General features: G+C 40.8%; 1 protein-coding gene across 2 annotated transcripts in view; it reads right to left on the bottom strand.

The window, feature by feature from the left end:
* Positions 1-20,429, bottom strand: part of LOC144679523 (arf-GAP with SH3 domain, ANK repeat and PH domain-containing protein 1-like) — a 346,344-nt gene that overhangs the window by 100,640 nt on the left and 225,275 nt on the right. For both annotated transcript variants that reach the window (XM_078539997.1, XM_078539998.1), the window contains exons 15-18: positions 19,062-19,110; positions 8,604-8,767; positions 7,791-7,924; positions 279-370 (exon numbers count right to left, since the gene is read on the bottom strand). In XM_078539997.1, coding sequence (XP_078396123.1) covers positions 279-370; positions 7,791-7,924; positions 8,604-8,767; positions 19,062-19,110 — 439 coding nt within the window. The remainder of the gene's footprint in view (positions 1-278; positions 371-7,790; positions 7,925-8,603; positions 8,768-19,061; positions 19,111-20,429) is intronic.

Below are 20,429 nucleotides of genomic sequence, written 5' to 3' on the forward strand. Positions count from 1 at the left end.
ATCATTTCTGAAGCGAAGGCTAGGATTTTACCTGCCCTCTGGAAATGGGCTAGGAGATGGGAGGGTTGGTCAAAGAGTGGCAGATGGTGTTTCTATGGGATACTTTGAAGGATAGAAACAGCAGAGGCTCTGCTGCCTGCAAATAGGAGGTTGGCGGCCAATTTGTCCAATTAACAGGCCTATTAATGGTCATAAACTTAACCCACACAATGAGTAAATCTGTGTTCCAGTTTATTGCCTTTTACCATTTCCAAATCACTTCTCTCAAATGTACTTACATGTCACTATGTGGAATTGGCTTTGGTGATGGATGCGGCAGATTGGCTTCCAGAATTTCATTAAAACTGATATTTCCTACATTCTTGGCCAGCTAGAAGCAAAATAATGCACTTGTTTCAGTTCTTCAAAAAGACACAAAATGCATTTATTGCCATAAGCTAGTTACTGGTTAAAGATAATAGATAACATACTTTGATAAAGTTTCAAAAGCCCACATTTTTAGCCCTTTGGTGTGCCAGAATCCATTAGTTTCATGCAAACCAGGAACACATTAAGCCACCACTGAAATGTTAAATAAATTAGGTCATTTTAAAAACATTTCAAAAATGATGGCCCCGGCATTCCAATAAACACAAACTGTGGCAGACAACTGAGTGACAGCATAAACTATAGCCTGAACTTCTTATATCATCAATATCTCATGAAAACATTACAACTTATTCCAGGCAATCATCCTTCAAATTTACCTGCCTGGTATGAATAAGGTATAACATTTGTATTTTTGTCAAATTCCACTACATCACAACCAGGAAAATTTAATAAATTATGTTTTTCCAAATAAGTTAACAGTACCGCCAGTTAAAAGCAATCTAGCAAAGGATCAACACTTAACAAATCAGGAACATGCACTGAATAACAGATACTTATGGACTTTAACGTGGCATTGTGAGATGAGAATGTCATAAGGATTCAGAAATATGCTAGGGATTTTGTAGTAAGCAAATATGGAATGGGGTAGCCAAGGGAAGAGAAGATCCCATCAGATGGATCCACTTTCATGTGCAAACTGTGAAATTTGTGATTTTTTAGGTCTAAAATATAAAAACACCTGCTGTAAGCAGTTAAGGGTTAACTTAAGAAATAAATCTTTTGCTCTGGATTTTTCAATGACCATAATGGTGAGATGTTAATTAACAGTAGCTAACCCTCTTTTAAATTAACTAACTGCCCCCAACAGAGTTACATCTTGTATCCTGTAATAGTTAATAAAATTACATTCCAGAATTTTGTTAATCAGTTAGTTATAGATTGGCATTGTCCCATTTGGTCCATAGTTATAATTAAAAGTTAAAATCATCCAAAATAGTTTCCTCTCATTTTCTTCAAGCTAGAATAACATAAAATGTACCATTGGGTACCATTAATCTGTCTTACAGATGTTAAACATAATATCAGGCCATTCGACCCATCTAGTCCATCAGCAAAGATCCTCCACAAACCCAAAAATTGTATTGATCACATTTCTCCACCCTGTTCCTATATCCTTTCAGCTCCTTTTCTTTCATCTACCTATCTAATTTTGAATGTTGATGCAGGTTAGCGGTTGAGGCAGAAACTAGGAAATTAATTCCACATCTTCACAACTCTGTTCTATATCTCTTACTTTTAATCTTGTCTTTATGGTTAGTTTTTCATCCCTCAACAGTTGGTCAAAGCTTTGAGTGGGAGAGCAGAGGGATTTGAGGGCACATGTTCACAAGGCATTAAAGAAAGTACCACAGATTGAAAAGGCTGTTAAAAAAATGGCTAACAGTCATTGAGTCACTGAAGGTGGCAGGACAGGTTGAGATACAGTTAATAAAGCAAACAGTATTCTAAGCTTTATTAATAGGGCCATAGAGTATAAGAGCAAATAGGTTATGTTAAACTTGTATAAAATACTGGTTTGGCCTCAACTGGAGTATTGCATCCAGTTTTGGACACTACACCTAAAGAAAGATGTGAAAGGTGATTAGAGAGAGTACAGAAAAGATTCACGAGAATGATTCCAGGCATGAGGAACTTTTGTTACATAGATTGGAGAAGTCGGGACTGTTTTCCATGGAGAGAGGAGATTTTATTGAAGTATTCAAAATCATGAATTTTTTGAGGAGGTGACCAGGTGTGCAGATGAGGGTAGTGCAGTTCATGTAGTTTATATGGATTTCAGCAAAGCCTTTGACAAGGTCCCACATGGGAGACTTATAAAGGCAAATGCACATAGGATACAGGGTAATTTGATAAGGTGGATTCATAATTGGCTTAGTTGTAGGAGACAGAGGATGATAACAGAAGGCTGCTTTAGTGACTGGAAGCCAGTGTCCAGTGGCGTACCACAGGGATCTGTGCTGGGTCCCCTATTATTTGTCATTTATATAAACGACATAGATGGCTATGTGGGGGGTAGGATTAGTAAGTTTGCGGATGACACAAAGATTGGCTGGGTGGTTAACAGTGAGGTTGAGTGTCTTGGGCTACAGGAAGATATAGACGGGATGGTCAAATGGGCAGATAAGTGGCAGATGGAATTTAACCCTGAAAAGTGTGAGGTGATACACTTTGGAAGGAGTAATTTGACAAGGAAGTATTCAATGAACGGCATGACACTAGGAAGTTCTGAGGAACAAAGGGATCTTGGCGTGTGTGTCCATAGATCTCTGAAAGCGGAGGGGCATGTTACTGGGGTGGTGAAAAAGGCATATGGGACACTTGCCTTTATCAATCAAGGCATAGATTACAAAAGTAGAGAGGTCATGTTGGAGCTATATAGAACCTTGGTGAGGCCACAGCTGGAGTACTGTGTGCAGTTCTGGTCGCCACATTATAGAAAGGATGTTATTGCACTGGAGGGGGTTGCAGAGGAGATTCACCAGGATGTTGTCCGGGATGAAACATTTAAGTTATGAAGAGAGGTTGGATAGACTTGGGTTGTTTTCGTTGGAGCAGAGAAGACTGAGCGGCGACCTGATCGAGGTGTACAAGATTATGAGCGGTATGGATAGGGTGGATAGGGAGCAGCTGTTCCCCTTAGATGAAGGGTCAGTCACGAGGAGACACAAGTTCAAGGTGAGAGGCAGGTGGTTTAGGGGGGATGTGAGGAAAAACGTTTTTATCCAGAGGGTGGTGATGGTCTGGAAAGCGCTGCCTGGGAGGGTGGTGGAGGCAGGTTGCCTTACATCCTTTAAAAGTACTTGGATGAGCACATGGCACGTCATAACATTCAAGCCTATGGACCAGGTAAATGGGATTAGGTAGGTAGGTCAGGTGTTTGTCACATGTTGGTGCAGACTCGATGGGCCTCTTCTGCACTGTGAGATTCTGAGGGGTCTGGACAGAGCAGATAGGGAAAAACTGTTCCCACTCATGGAAGGATCAAGAATGAGAGGGCACAGAATTAAGCTAATTGGCAAAAAAAGCAATGGTGATAGGAGGAAGAATGTTTTCATGCAGCAAGTGGTTGAGATCCAGAATGCACTGCTCAAGTGTGTGGTGAGGCAGGTTTAATCACAGCATTCAGAAGGGAATTAGATTGTTATCTGTAAAGGAAGAATATGCAAGGTCACAGAGAGAAGGCAGGGGAATTACTAGGTGAATTACTCATTCAGAGAGCAGGTGAAAACACAATTGGCCAAATGACCTCCTTCTGCATTGTAACAATTCTGTGATTCTATGAACAGAAGTCTAGATTTCATGATGACAGATGTAGAACACTAAAGTCAAAAGGTAATAATGATCCTATTAAAAACCTAAGACCTCAATTAGAATATTGTGTGTAGGACTTGGCTCTACGCTATAGGTAGCTAATTGATACTTTAGAGACAGTATAACACAGATTCATTAGGATTCTCCCCCTAATTCCATATCTTTTAATCATCTCTAGTAATCGCCAACCTGATACATGTTATTTCCTATGTGGTATTTGTCAAAGGTTTTCCCAAATTCCACATAGAATGCATCCATATCAAACAATGTGAATTTCTATAGGACTTTTAACGTAGTAAAAGTGGAAATTTTCATTAATTCATAGATTTTCCGCTGATTACAGTTTGAGGGTACCTTAATAGTGTGTCCTATAGAGAAGCATAGGGTTGCATTTTACATGCCTGCCGATGGACGTGTTTTCTGCAAGGGCGGGGGAAACACATAAAATAGGGTGGGTGCCCGCCCACTCCATCACCGTCTTGCTTATTGCCATAATGGGGGGGGGGGGGGGGGGGGGGTTTTGGGTGGGACCCAAAATCAGCAGCCCAACTGCCATTTTTAAATAAATAATAATAATTGTTAACAAGTCAAGTGACCTGGATACTATGCGGCCTATGCCATAAAATGGTTGGTGTAGGCAGTTGGGCAGGACTGGGCAGGTTGCTTCTTTTAAAAAAAAGAATTTCAAAGGGTGGGAAGGATGGGAGGTGCTATCTTCAGGGGTTGCCTTTGCGGACCGTGAGGTGCCCCTTAAGATAGAACTTCCTTCTTCTTATCCGCCTGCTCCATTAAACGCACCACCCCCACTCTCCCAGACCCCTCCTTAACCTGCCCAAACTCTTCCTTGCCCAAGACCCCGGATGTAACAGGCTTTGGGATCCATTGGTCCTCCTTCCTGGTTGCAGTCCCGGCGGTGCCCACTATTGCGTTCTTGGCGCTGCTGGGACTAATGGAGCTGCCAGCCAATCGGATTGGCCAGCAGCTCCTGCGGGCAGGTCTTCCTCTCCAGTGAAGGATGGAAGTCCCACGCTGCCCCTATTTAGCCCGCCCACAGCGCATTACGGCTGCAGGGCTGTCTGGCATGGAGTTACTTTGCTTCTGGGGGGTGGGGGGGCGCGGATGTCAAACCCTCCCCCATAATATTCTGCCCATAGAGTCACCGATTTCCCTCTTACTCAGTACATACTCAAAATTGCTGTCAGTTTCAAAGGAGTAATGATGGTGAATGCTGACATTCGCCACCATTGGCATCACAAAATCCCGGTCATTATTCACTCTCCCCTGCTGTGCTTAAAGACTATCTTGTACATCCATGCATCTTTCTGAAGTGTGTTTTGATCTAACAACTGTAGCTCAATATTTTATATAACACCAACTAGCTTATTCCATTTAATAATTGATTACATGCCCAACCTGCTCAAAGATTCTATGAAATTTGTCCAGAACGGTCATCCCTTTAGAAATCTATGCTGACTGCTTCCAGTTATTTCTCTAACTAAATACAGGGCAATTTCATCCTTAATTAAATATTCTAGGTATTTCCTTACCACATATGTTAAAATTAACTGGCCTGCCAATGCCCACAGTAACACCATTTCCTTTTTAAAAGAATGGGTTCTACACCGCCACTCTCCAGTCTTCTCGCAATATTTAGATTTTATTTTTAAAACCTTATTCCTTTTCCCATGATATTTCTGTCAAAGTTATCCTACCTTGACTTCAATCTTTTCCTGTTTATAACAAGCCCATTGAACTGGTATGTTAGATGATTGTGAACTGGGATAAGAGGTTAGCAGGCAATATAATCCTATACCTGCAGAGACTAAAGTGCGAAGCAGCTCAGATTATGTGTGTTACATTCCCACTGCCAACCAATTGTCTCTTTTCAGGATATTAGTGTAAAATTTCCACTATGTATTATCTGTGAACACTGGCACGTGATACACTATCCTACCAGAGAGATGTCAAAGGTGTTAAGATCACGCGAAGGAAGCAGAGGATTGGACAAATTGATTCATCTGAGCAAAAGTTTATCCCTAGACAGCTCAACTTTTAAGATTAAAGGATGAAAAAACCTACTTGATTTCATCGCTCAAAATTTAAAGAAGCAGATGTAGAAAATCAGCTCTGTCACTCTCTGGATCATCTTTGAATGGAAACATCAAAGTGGGCCAAAAAACTTCAGGGATGATGGCTAATAGGCTCCAGGACCAAACCAGAAAACACCAAGGGGAGAAATTTGTTCATTTATTGCTGCTTCTCTCTGCGCTGTGCAGGTTACTGATTTTCTAAGAACAAGCAATTCTGCAGGCTCTACCTGCATAGAATTCTTCAATGATAATGATGAAGAACGCCATGTGGCTGCGCATGTAATGTCCCTTTGCCTGCCCCTGGGGAACTGACGCAAGTCTGCAAAGCATGCTTCACAAATGAATTCCTCCCCCAATGTGAGTTTGATGAGGACAAGTTGGAGATCACTAAATTGCTCTGTGAAAAATATACCATTTACCACGCAAGGTTCAAAGGCCCATCGTGAAGTTCAAAGAAGCTGAATATAACAATAAACATTAAGAGTGCCATGCAAGAAAAGTGGAGTGAGCAAGTTGAAGAAATCCAGATGTCCACTGACACATGATATGTAAAGATTTTATGAGGCACAACAAACCATCTATGGTTCTACTGCTTTAATGAATGCTGATGGTTCCATCATGTTGACTGAAAGCAACCATATTTAATGGGTTAGCTAACCACTTTAGGAATCTATTACACCAGAAGTCCAGCACAGAAAATGAGGTCATAGATCAACTAATTCAAAGTCTGACCATAGTGTCTCTTGTTGAAGAACCTTCATTGCCTAAGGCCATTAAGGCTATAAAATCTCTCTCCAATAACAAGGCACCAGAATCCGATGCTATATCTGCTGAGTTAAATCTAGCTGGAAGACATCAACAACTATATGGTACATTGGTGCAGAAATCCTGAAATTATGATCTGTCACTCAGTGCTCTGTCATAGGCTGTGCTGTGCCCCCATGCAACCCCCTCACCCCCATCTCCAGAGGCAGCAATCATTGAATTCTGAAAAAGTATTAACTTTTCCACTCCCTGGGGCACTGTTACAAACCCAATAAAAAGTTACAACTTATTCAATCAGGTGTAACTGGGTTTATAACAGCAATGTAATGAATAAAATTTGATGAACAACAGACCTGGCTCAGGAAAGACAACTTAATATTTGCAAAGTGATATGAAATGATTAATTAGTGGATTTTAGATACTGATTTATTCAGTAATAATATTTTTTTAAAATTCCAGAATATTTTAGCTTTTAACTTCCACTCCACACTTATGTCTCAATCTTAAATTTCCTCTATGTAAAAATTTTTTAAAGTGATTTCATTTTAATGCTTTTTGTTCCTGGTTTGGATGCCTGTGAAAATCTTTTAATGTGATTGGCTGTTTGGATAACTTAATGACATTACTCCAACTTTGCACTGGGAATACCCTGTAAAGACACTGGAATCAGTTGCACTGCTGCACAGCAACAGAGGTGAAACACTCCCCAGAGATCACTAGATCTCTCAGCAAAGTTTACTTCAATGACAACAGTGAGCTGGTTATTAAAGCTTTTGATACAATAGGTCATCCTATACTCTGATGGTAATAATTTGAAAAAGAGTCTATTCCCACAGTTGAATTACTAATGTTAATCAACAATCACATCTTATTTTGACAATCCTCAATTTAGAATTTACAACTACAAAACATTTTTTTTTATATTTGTGGTGAGTGTAGTAGAAACCTGTCTTGAGCATTTCACAAAAACAGCAGTAACCTATTAGCCACCTGTTATATGGCCTTCCCAATATTCAGTTCCATCGACTCCAATGGATCTGAATATCAAAGAGGGCATATAACAGGCAACAGATGCAATGCCTCAAAATCTGCCCAACCACAGCACATCTGATATTGTGGAAATAGGTTCTGACAAGCTAACGAGTTGGCACTATTATATTTTTCCCAGAATATATTTTAATTACAATAACTCACCAAGAGTTCAGAGGTTCCTAATTTATCCAGTTCTAGGGACTGTATTCTAGAAATATGCACTCCCATTTCTCTGTGTATTCCAGAACATTCTATACATGTCAAAATTCCTAGGTTGGTTGACAGCCAAGTAGGATCTGCATGGAAACAAAAAATGACATTTATCAAAATGTACTCATTCAATGCATAAACTCAAGCAATGCTCACTAAAATCCTCCTCTAAAAAAAATTATAGAAAATTCGTGAAAATTAACTGAAGTCTCAAATTCACTATTGTTTGAAATATATTTTAGCGTTGTTACTCCTCTTTTATATTTCCTCATCATGCATTGGCCTCAGTTAATGTTACTATTTGTTTGTCCACAGTTGGTGGCATGGTCAACTAGAATAACTGACCATGATTTGTCCTCCTCCCCTTGATGACAGGGATAAAGCAAGGGGGAATATTTAGTACAAGAGTGAAAAATAAGCTCAAAAATACAAAGTTATGTTTTATATGAGGATAATTTAAAAGCTGGCCATTCCAAAACCTTATTATTTTTTGCAAAAACGTATGTTTGTCTTCTGCACTAAACAGCCAGCTGCAAAGGCTGATCCATTGCAAGTTTACTGCAGGCCAACTCTTAATTGTTTTGGATTTAAATAAAGCTTAAATCAAACATAGCTGAAAAGCTTCCTTGAGACTTACATCGCCGTTACGAGATCTTCAACTGGTAACATTCTTCAGGGTTTGGTCTGAAGATTACAAATTCATTCTAACAATACATCAGTTAAAATAACATTTCTCTGCTGAAAATTGAACAAAGAAACAAAGACCTGGAGCTCCACAATCACAACAGATATCATTGCCAGGCATCCGCTGCACATCTTCAATGATGGCTTTGGTTAGGTCTTCTATGCTGTTCTCCCCACTGGTTTGCTCTCCTCTGAATGCCATGTTTAATGCTTCCTCTTTACTGTTGGTTAATACTGATATCCATCTGTTAAAGAGGAAATAGTTTAAAAATCTTAAAAACATTAAAAAAGTATAGCTATTCAAATCAAGAAGTATTTCTCAAACTGAGTAGTTTGGGTTACTTTGGCACTAGAATTATTAACAAAATTGCATGTCTGCTCACTGTTTTGCTCTTATCTATCTAACCACAGCCAAAGTCTCTTCAGCAATGACTTATTTTCCCAAGCCGAGAATCGTTGCCTCTGGGCTCCCCCAATCCTTGATCCTCTTATAATGATCATATACATATCACCCTTTAGCAACGTCAACTACAGTCATGGGGTCAGTTTTCACATACACTGATGACACAAAGCTGCATATCTCCTGCATCTCTATTGACCATTCCTTTGCCTCTATGTTGTCAGACTGTTTGGGTTGGATTGTCACTGATTTGGGATGACTCGCGCACCCTTTAGAAGTGGCAGATGAGACCCAGTTCAGTGATTCCAGGGTTTCCGATTTTTTTGGGAGCGCCTTTTAAGGGTATAGGCTGGTTTGGTTCAATAGCCTGAACCCTGCACTCAAGCACTTGAAACCACTTAACCTCGTGTAAATAAACATTGTGCAATTGACAGCAGAGATCAGAGAGCCAGAACTGTCAATCAAGCAATGTTTTCTCTGGGACTTAGGTGTTTCAACAGACTAATGGATTTCTGGACTCTCAGCCAAGCCTCCTTATGTATTCTTGGCTGAGAGTCCAGGCATCAAATAGAGTACTAAAGGACTTATGAATGAATGACTTTTTTATTTTTTGACACATCCTATTGTCACTATAGGGTTCATTGGTTTCATAGTGTATAGTGGGTCAATGGGCATGGAAGTGCCACAGCTTGGTGTAAGGTGCATAAGGGGCCATATGAGTAGGTGGAGGAGCATAACGTGGCCTAAGGGACATGAGAAGATGGGGGCGGGTGGCAGGGCATAGCTTGTCATGGAGGTCATGGGGCCATAAGGGTTGTTTGGAGGGCAAACCTTGGCATGGGGGCATGTGGCATCATAGGGGTTGTTTGGGAGGGCATACCTTGGCATGGAGACATGAGGGGCCAGCGAGGTTGTTTGGAGGGGTCGTAACTTGTCATGGGGGCCACAGAGGTTGTTTGGATGCATACCTTGGCAAGGGGGGGCATGAGAGGCCATAGGGGGTAGATGGGGGCATGGATGTGTGGGGGGGGGGGGGTGGGGTGACAGGGTGTGAGGGATGAGGGCTGGAGGGCCTCTCTGTTTTTAAATTAACTGGAACAAAATCCCACATGTCATGACAGTGGATCACAACCCAAATTACTTACGGACATATTGAACTTTCTTTTGAGGAAGACATGTTTTTTTTAAAAAAAGACATACTACAAAAGCTGGCTGAGAATGTAAAGCAACCACTTGCCACCAAATTCCTATGAGGATTACACTTGACCAACTAGTCCACAGAATATGGAATTTTGCACCTAAAAGGTGTCATGATCTACTTCAGACAGAGACACTTGAAATGGAGAGATGCAATGCAAAAGGCTGAACTGTAATCTCCTTTATTTCGGAAACAATGGAGACTGATTATCATCTCAGCAGAAACCATCTCCTGTTGAGTTATATCTCAGGATGTAGTCATGATCTGATTGGAAAGAAAGCAGATTCTGGGCAAAGGACATGTTTGTTTTTCCCTTCCAGGAATACACAAGAAAAGGGGTTAAGAAACCAGCTGCAAACCTGGTTGGTGTGTTCTAGTGCTGGTGTGCTAGTTTTGGTGTTCTAGTGTGTGTTGTTCTTCTGCCTTCAGCTAACCTACAGAACCAAGTGTCTCCAAACTAATTGTTCAACTGCCAAAAGCATCTACTGGAATCACCCAACTTCAAGGCCGCAACATTTCACCATCTACTCCTCAAGGACAAGCCAAAGACTGATTGGTGTATCTTTCTTAACGTTAATTTTTGGACTCAACTTCTCATTTCTGACCTGTATGTATGTGTGTTGCATTTTATTATTTTTTCTCAGGTTTTATTAATTAATAAACTTACTCTTTCTTTGATTCAAGAAAGCCTGGTTAAATTGGCTCCTTCTAAAATATAAATACATTTGTACTGGGAAAAGGTATCCACGAGGGAAGGGATGCTTTTTAAATTAACCTTGTTGCAACCAACTGAGGGGATTGAATAAAGAAGGGGAGCCAGCTCATCCCTTCTCACCTGGGAGCGTAACGATTTGGGGTATCGTCCAGAATCATAGCAAATTGGGGGACCTCGCCCAGAGACCGGTTGTAACACACAGCATTGAGGCAAGCCTTTTAAACAGCCTGCCTTGGCACCCAGCACCCCCTGTGGCTGCCTCTGAACTTTCTCCAGGTCAGTTGGCCCGATTGTAGCCGACAACCACCTCCCACAATGAAAATCCCGTCTTTAAGGGCTCTATGTCCTGAGGCGGGCAAGCAGAGCTGGAAATATACCCTACTCCCACTTTCTGCCTCCAGGATGAAAATCCAGGCCCTTGTCTAATATCCAGTCTTAGATGGGTGTAATTTCTTCCAGTTGAACAATCAGAAGATGGAGGCCCTCATCATCTCTTACACCTGCCACAAACTTCATATCCATGCCACTGACTCCATTCCCCTGCCCAGCCACTGCATCAAGCCAATGCAGACTGTTCACAAGTTCAGTGTAGAGTTCAACCCTGAAGTGCATTTGCAATCCATACAACCTCCATGAATGACAACTTCCAGCTCTCCAACACTGCCCTCTCCATTCTTACTTCTGGCTGTCTGCCACTGAAACATTCATCCATGCCTCTGTTACCTTTAGATTCCAATGTTCTGCTAGTTGCATCCACCACCCTCCACAGACTTCAGCTTATCAAAACTCCGGTGCTTGTAACCTATCCCACACCAAGTCCTGCTTGGCATTCAACCCTGTTCTTGCTGACCTATAATGGCTCCAAATCCCACAACAGCTCAAATTTGAAATTCTCATTTTGTATCCCCCCCTTCTCATCTCTGTAATCTCCTGATGCTCCCACCCCCCTCCAATTTGAACCCTCTGTTCCCTGACCCCGGCCTTTTGTGTATTACCCCACCTTTCGTCCCAGCATTCGCAGTATGTCTTCAGGTTTAGGTCCTACATTTTGAAATCAACCCTCACTCCCCCATAACCCCCTTCTACATCTATCTATCTCTTTTAAGACTACTTAAAACCCACTTCTTCGACCAAGCTTTTGGTCACCCCACCTAATATCCGTTCTTAGGCTTGTTATCCATTTTTTTGGATTATGCCTTTGTGAAACACTTCAGATGTTTTTCTACCATAGTGCAACTGTAAATGCAAGTTGAACATAAATGCAAGTTATTGTTGACTACAATGAACAACAGGGGAGTGAAAATTCCTCAATCCAAACTTTCAGAAACTGTCAATCACTACACTCAGCATTCTATACTATCCACCCATGTCCCTACAGCAATTTACACAATGATTTGTCCACCAACAAAGCTGGTTAAGTGTTAGAAAAAGTCAGTCAATCAGATGGGATATCTTTAAAAACATTAGCTGTCATGATCAGAACTAATAGAACTGCTGGTAAAACGTATATATGGTGGTTTTGTTTCTTCCATAAAAATAGACCATTTGAAATGAGGGCCCTCATTTCTGTACGAAGATATGTTTTTTAATTTAAGTATCATCTTTCTGAAAAATAACAATGTATAATTTTGAAATTTTGCTGAAGTAACAAGTTACAATTGTGAGGTTTATAAAATTGTTATCTTTAATTTAAGATAATGATGGTGGTCATGCGACCTGTTCTAAAGCAAGCCTTGGTGGGTTGATTGTTAGAGATTAAAGGGAGCCCGGCATGTTTTACTGGGAAGAAGGTGCAAGATGTTTACACTTAGCACACAGGCTGCTGCCACTGTCTCCAAGATAATGAGTTTGTAAAATCCCAGAAAAGCGTCAAAGATGACGGGTTGTAAACAGTTGTGCTTTAAACTGTTCATTTACTTCTAGGACAAAAGAGAGTTGGGCTCTGAAGGATAGCTAATCAGTATCTCTACCACGATACAAGGCCTATGTGATTCATGTTGCCATCAGGGTGGGAAGGATACAGAGGAAGCCATTATATCATCAGGTTACAGGCTTTTCTAACATATCACTGAATAGCACAGACAAGTTAGTCTGCCGGAGTCTGGGAGAGAGATAGCAGCTAGAGGCAGAAAGTTTCTGTGGTTCACTGCTTAAGAATACGGGTGGGAGCTCATGCTCGGATTGGAAAGACCAAAATTGTGAGGGGTTAGAACAAAGCTGGAAGATTTGCCTGGCTTTAGCTAGAGGGAGAAATCTCCAGGAAAACTTGTATGGTGAAAGACAGTTCTGGAGTTAAAAGTTTGAAGGTTGGGAAAGGAAAATATCGGAAATAAACACACGGGAGCCAAGAATCATTTTGGACTGATTCTGGGAGAATTGAATGTCCATTTAAAGGACAGTGTAAAGTCTGAAATGATTTTTTTTTCCATTTGTGTTAAAAGTAAAAAAGGGAAAGTTCTGTTAGTATATCTTGCTTACAAAAATAGTGTTTTAGTCAATAGTGCTTCTAAGTTTGGCATTATAATAAAAGTCTTAAAATGTGAAAATTTGTTGTGTTATCCTTTCAGCTATTAACTGGAAGTTTGAATTTAGTTTTTTTAAGTTATTGATCTCTTTGTGGATTGTAACAAACTATACACATCAAGATGACGTTAAATTTGATAACCGTTGTACATTCTATACAATACACATTATAAACTCCTTTGTTTTGCCACTTGGCTATACTCTATTAGTCTACACCTTTTATTTTTAATGTATGCTACTTGTCTTTCGTTTACAAATAAAATAAACTTTTAACTGTGGACAAGATTTTCTGCTAAAGTTCTATTAGCTTTCACGAACTGGTGTCCAGCTGGAGGTGAGAAAGAAGGACCATGGGAGAGTTGAATTGATCCTCAAATCCACAAATTTTATTTTGACAATTTCCAATGCTCTCTTTAGCTGTCCCATATCAACCTGTCCTAGTATTCTCCAGGCCTGCTTCAGCCATTTCCCACACCCTGACTGAGGTTGAAATTCTGCTGGAAGCCCACCAAAAATATTGAAAGGACCCCAACTTCAAAAAATTGACCATAGTCAAGGGCAGGCAGAACAACTTCCTCCATTCCGCCCTAAAGCATGTGCTAGGATTCCAACTAAGCCAAAAACATTTGCAAGGATAATTTTATGAATGGAGGAAAAATTGTGTGTAGGGTAATTGTGTTACCATGGGCAATGCTTAGTGCCAGGAGTACGCTTTTGTAAAATTATCCCTATAAAGTATAATATCCTGTACCTGTTTCCAGTCATTAGCTGAAAAAAAAAGACTGGAATAGAGCAGCATTCTACATCCTTCTTTTTGTAATGCAATATCAATATCAGAATTTTTCAGTTATTACAGAATACACAAGGTTTCCTTCTACAATAATAGATGTATAACTACTGATTCAGCAATCAAAGCTTATCCTCGCTGATATATTTTAATACATATTAAATTACTATTGTACTGACAAGTGTAAACTGTGGTATTGAATGTGTGGTAATACTGAAAGCTGAAGGCAGAGGGCATTACTGCTCAATGAGAATCAGTTTTAGCAATGTTTCACCGCAGCAGCCTTTGATTGCAATCTATCTTGGTTTTCAATTTCACTGCAGGATCATTGCTTGCAACCACAGTAGTAAATAATTTTTCAAATTCATACAGGTTATTCATCCATGCTTTCATTTTCTCTTGCTCCAAATTTTTTCAATTGTCCTTCATTGTGCTCAATGTGCTATTTAACATGTTTACTTTCATTGAATATCTATTCAAGTTGTTTGACTCTGATATCAATGTACAAATAGTAGTTACAAATATCAGTTTTAGTGAGCAATTTATCTGGCCTGCACTTATTGGTACAATAGACAACAAATTATTTCACATTTCAGCTGTATATTATGTAGAATGTGTCTTACTTTGGGTCTTTCAGTGGTGGGAGCAATACATTTAATGTTATAGTTCTCCTTAAAGTTTTTTTTAATCATTCATGGAATGTGGGCATTGCAGGCTAGGCCAGCATTTATTGTCCATCCCTAATCGCCCTTGAGAACGTAGTGGTGAGCTGCCTTCTTGAACCGCTGCAGTCCACGTGGTGTAGGTACACCCACAGTGCTGTTAGGGAGGGATTTCCAGGATTTTGACCCAGTGACAGTGAAGGAAAGGCAATATAGATCAAAGTCAGGATGGTGTGTGGCTTGAAGGGGAACTTCCAGGTGGTGGTGTTCCCATGCTGCCCAAACCCTGGTCATGGGTTTGGAAGGTGCTGTCTAATCAATTTATTGGAGCTTTTTGAAGGAGTAACGTGCGCAGTGGTTAAAGGGGGGCCTGTAGACATACCGTACTTGGATTTCCAGAAGGCATTTGATAAGGTGCCGCATCAAAGACTATTACAGAAAATAAAAGCGCATGGTGTAGTGGGTAACATATTAGCATGGATTTGGCTGGCTGGCAGAAAGCAGAGAGTATGCATAAATGGGTCTTTTTCTGATTGGCAGGATGTGACAAGTGGAGTCCCACAGGGGTCTGTATTGGGGGCCTCAACTTTTTACGATTTACATCAATGACTTAGATGAGGGGAGTGAAGACATGGTAGCTAAATTTGCAGATGACACAAATATAGATAGGCAACCTCCTGATGTCCTCATCATGTCCTTGCGATGAGGACATGAGGAGGTTGCAGATGGATATAGGTAGGTTGAGTGAGTGAGCGAAGATCTGGCAAATGGAGTTTAATGTGGGAAAATGTGAAGTTGCTCATTTTGGTAGGAAGAACAAAAAAGCAGAGTATTATTTAAATGGAGAACAGCTGCATAATTCTGAGGTGCACAAGGATCTAGGTGTTCTAGTAATGAGTCACAAAAAGCTAGATGCACATACAGCATGTAATTAAGAAGGCTAATTGTATACTATCCTTTATTAGGAGAGGGATTGAACATAGAAGTAAGGATGTTATGCTTCAGTTATACAGGGCATTGGTGAGACCACACCTCGAATACTGTGTGTAGTTTTGGTCTCCTTATTTAAGGAAGGATGTAAATACATTGGAGGCGGTTCAAAAGAGGTTTACTAGATTTTCACCTGGAATGGGTGGGTTGTCTTATGAGGAAAGGTTGGACAGACTGGGCTTGTTTCCACTGGAGTTTAGAAGAGTGAGGGGTGATTTGATTGAAGTATACAAGATCCTGAAAGGCCTTGACAGGGTGGATGTCGAAAGGGTGTTTCCTCTTGTGGGTGAGACCAGAACTAGTGGGCACTGTTTTAAAATTAGGATTCGCCCTTTTAGGACAGAGATGAGGAGAATTTTTTTCTCTCAGAGGGTTGTGAAACTTTGGAACTCTCTGCCCCAGAAGGTGGTGGAGGCGGGGTTATTGAATATTTTTAAGGCAGAGGTAGATAAATTCTTGTTAAGCAAGGGAATCAAAAATTATCGGGGTTACATGGGAGTTCGAAAATCGAAACCCAAAAAGATCAGCCATGAATGGCGGAGCAGGCTCGAGGGGCCAAATGGTCTACTCCTGTTCCTATTTCTTATGAGCCTTGGTGAGTTCCTGCAGTGCATTTTGTAGATGGTACACACTGCTGCCACTGTTTGTCAGTGGTAGAGGGAGTGAATGTGTGTGGATGGACCACTCAAGCGGGCTGCTTTCTCCTGGATGGTGTCCAGCTTCTTGAGTGGTGGAGCTACACTCATTCAGGCAAGGGGAGAGTATTTTATCTCACTCCTGACTTGTGCCCTGGACAGGGGGACAGGCTTTGGGGAGTCATGAGGTAAGTTACTTGCCACAGGGTTCCTAGCCTCTGGCCTGCTCTTGTAGCTACAGTATTTTCATGGCTTGTCTAGTTCAGTTTCTGGTCAATGGTAACCCCTAAGATGTTGATAGTGAGGGTCTTGTTGGAGATGGTCATTGCCTGGCACTTGTGTGGCGCGAATGTTATTTGCCACTTGTCACCCCAAGCTTGGATACTGTCCAGGTCTTACTGCATGGACATGGACAGCTTCTGTCTCTGAGGATTTGCGAATAGTGAACATTGTGCAATCATCAGTGAACGTCCCCTCTTCTAACCTTATGTTGGAAGATCAGTGATGAAGCAGTTGAAAATGGTTGGGCATAGGCAACTACCCTGAAGTATCCTTAAAACGACCGTCTGGTAGTCCCAATGTGGAACAGTTGTCTCAATCATTGCATCTTGAGAAATTGGAGATATGATTTTGTGTCCAAAATGAATTGATTCACAAATTACAGGTTATACATCCACAATTTCTCGAAGAAACGCTCCTGCAAGAACTGCTCCCTCACTAGACATATCAGATTGCAGAGTCATTCCGTTAGTTTTTTTCCTTTAAATTTTGGAATGTAAATGAGCAGGTCAGAGGCTGGGAATTCTGCAGCGAGCAACTCACCTTCTGACTCCTGAAAGCCTGTCCACCGTCTACAAGGCACAGGTCAGGTGTGTCACGGAATACTCTCCACCTGCCTGGATGAATGTGGCTCCAACAATACTCAAGAAGCATGACACTATTCAGGACAAAGCAGCCCGCTTGATTGGCACCTCATCTACCAACTTAAACATTCACTCCCTCCACCACCAATGCACAGTGGCAGCAGCGTGCACTTTATACTAGATGCACAGCAGCAACTCACCATGGCTCTTTCGACAGCACCTTCCAAACCCGCTTCCTCTACCACCTAGAAGGACAAAAGCAGCAGATGCATGGGAATGCCACCAACTGCAAATTCTCCTCCAAGCCACACACCATCCTGAGCTGGAACTATATCGCCGTTCCTTAACTGTCACTGGGTCAAATCCTGGAACTCCCTCCCTAACAGTACTATGGATCTACCTGCACCAGGTGGACTGCAGAAGTTCAACAAGGCAGCTCAGCACCACCCTCTCAAGGGCAATTAGGATGGGCAACAAATGGAGGCCTTGCCAGTGACTCCCAGGTCCCATGGAAGAATTTAAAATAATTGAAGCATTGGACAATATTCATTAGATAAAATTTAATCAAGATTAAGGCCTCTTTACCAAGCTGACTATTTAAGTTCTGTAGTTTATCCTCCATCAAAGGACCTTTAGAACACCCAGCTTTCTATTATTTCCCCATTTTTCTTCTAGTTTGGCATCTGAACCTACCTGTGTGGCCCAATTTGAATGTGTGATAGAAAACGCCATTCTAGCTTCCGCTAATAGTCATCTCTGCCTTAGCGGTAACTTTCCTCAAGAAGTAACTGCACCTGGATGGAACGGTCAAGAATGCAGGCAAAAAGCCACATCCCACTCCTTAGCAGCATAGTGAATTTATGCTCCAATGCATTGTGTATGTTTTCCTGGTGTCCAGGATGGCTTCATTTTCTTGCCCCCTCCCCTGAATATACTGATTCTTTGCTGGGATTTCACAGGTTGGTATCAGTGCCTCCCTGGTGCCTTGTCTAAATAACCATTTTCCATATGTGAGCCTTAACCCATGACTGCAGCAATATTCAACTATAGTGGGCATCATATTCAAACCCAAAACGTGATTAGATCCTCATCTGGTGTCCACATAACATGCACTTCCAGCAGACTATCCTCTTTTTCCAATTGCTGCAGTCAACTGTCTGTTTAAAAATTGACCTCAGCCAACATCATCTAAAACTCAGTACAAAATGGAAAGCAAACATAAATTTTCAGTTTATAAAACTTACTTGTTTAGTGGATAAGGTCTCTCAGTTACTGGGGAAGCCGTAATGAATTTTAAACATTCTAAGCCCAACAGTTGATTATATTTGTATTTTACAACTGCACTTGTGTATTAAACATGTAGCATCTTTAAAGTTGACTATTGTGCAATGGGTGGGTGGGTTGGTTGCGGGGGGGTGCGGGGACACAAATTGCTGTAAACAGCATCATGGAACTTGATGGAAATCTTGAAAAAAAAGGTAATCCTATGTGCCTACACAAACAGACAAAAGCCATATAGTAAACAATATTCTTTTCCCATGATGAGCATATTTTCATAGAGGTGATCGTGCTGAACAAGACTATGTGGCTTTGCAAATGACTTGTTTGAAACTGGGTTCACAATACTTAGAAGTTTTCACAATAGATACCAATTAGTTTGTGTTTAATAAAGTTACAATGACACCAATCTCATGTAGTCAATTCTTTCTTATTTTCCCCATAGCACAATCTTGGAAATAAAGGATTTTTGTCACAGAAGCACTTACACTAGACATTCCTGTTCATCGTCTGCTTGGAAATGATAGGTCCTGTTGTCTGTGGTGGAGAAGAGGGAAAAAGGTAAAAAGAAATGACAAAACTAGCTTAAAAGGCAGGATGAAAATAGCGATTAAACAACAGAAATAATTTTCATAAATACCATACAGAACTTCTAAAACATTAATTACTCACCATAAGTAAAGTTTTCTTAATTCTTTGAATGTAATGCACTCAAAAGATACAAACATGATATTTTGTTCATTTACTGAGCCGGGATGCATTTTGTGGTACTGGCTTTTAAATCTTATTGCATACCTTGGGCCCTTTTCCCATTCAATTGTATGTCATATTAAATCACAAACTAATTTGTGTTTGTAAACTGATGTGCTTATGTTCAAGGTGTAGCCTGTGTGCGCACCAGTTTGGTACCCACCTTTGACTGGGAGCACTTTCTTCATTTCTTCCAATGGGAGAAGAAGATAACAATGTATTCCTGTTATCACCCAATCATTACTTACAGGTTTACCTCATCCATCCATACTCGTTTCAACCTTATTGGTATTCTGTCCTTCATCTTGGTTACAAAAAAACTTTATCTTTATCTAGACTAGCTTTATCTTCCAGACCTATTAATTGAATGCAAATTCCACCAGCTGCTGTGGTGGCATTTGAACCTGCGTCCCCAGACAATTAGCTTGGGCCTCTGGATTACTAAACCAGTGACATTATCACTACGCCACCATCACTCCTAAATATGGGGGTTGAATTTTTTGTGGAGATTGTGTTGCATCTAATGAATTTTCAAACAATTGATAATCAGTGATCTAATATCCTTTGTCAAATCTTGGTCTCTGCTTAATATGCAACAGGGGAGCAAAACCAGATTTGAACCTCTAATAACACGATTTCAGTTCAGGCCAAAATATTCAATTTGTTTTTTCAAAAACTACCTTTCACCAACTCATTGTTGTGAGGAGAAAAACTTAGGATGCTATTTCCTTTACCTCCACTGCTGTTTACTTTGCCTGGTTCACTGGGCCCCAGAACTACAATGTTGTTGCACCACATCCTCCTAGGGAAGAATGCTGTCTGGATAGGATCCAGGGAGCTATTCCAAGGATAGCAAAGGGTGAAGCCAATAATAATTTGTTCTGCAATTCAGGAGGGAATCCTCAACTAGGTGATTCTATGCATTTTTAGGTCTTGAATAACCTTTGTCCAATCTATTTATTTTCAAATTTTAGTTTCCCTGCAATGTTGTCCAATCCAGCATGGGATGTAATGTTGCAATTATTAAGACTGGAGATATTTAGCTTGTGGCCTGAAAAAATGATTGTGACCCAATATCCCCAGTAGCATATCAGGAATATCCGGAA

Source organism: Cetorhinus maximus, chromosome 4 (assembly GCF_964194155.1).
Source record: "Cetorhinus maximus chromosome 4, sCetMax3.hap1.1, whole genome shotgun sequence".
NCBI classification, from domain to species: domain Eukaryota; kingdom Metazoa; phylum Chordata; class Chondrichthyes; order Lamniformes; family Cetorhinidae; genus Cetorhinus; species Cetorhinus maximus.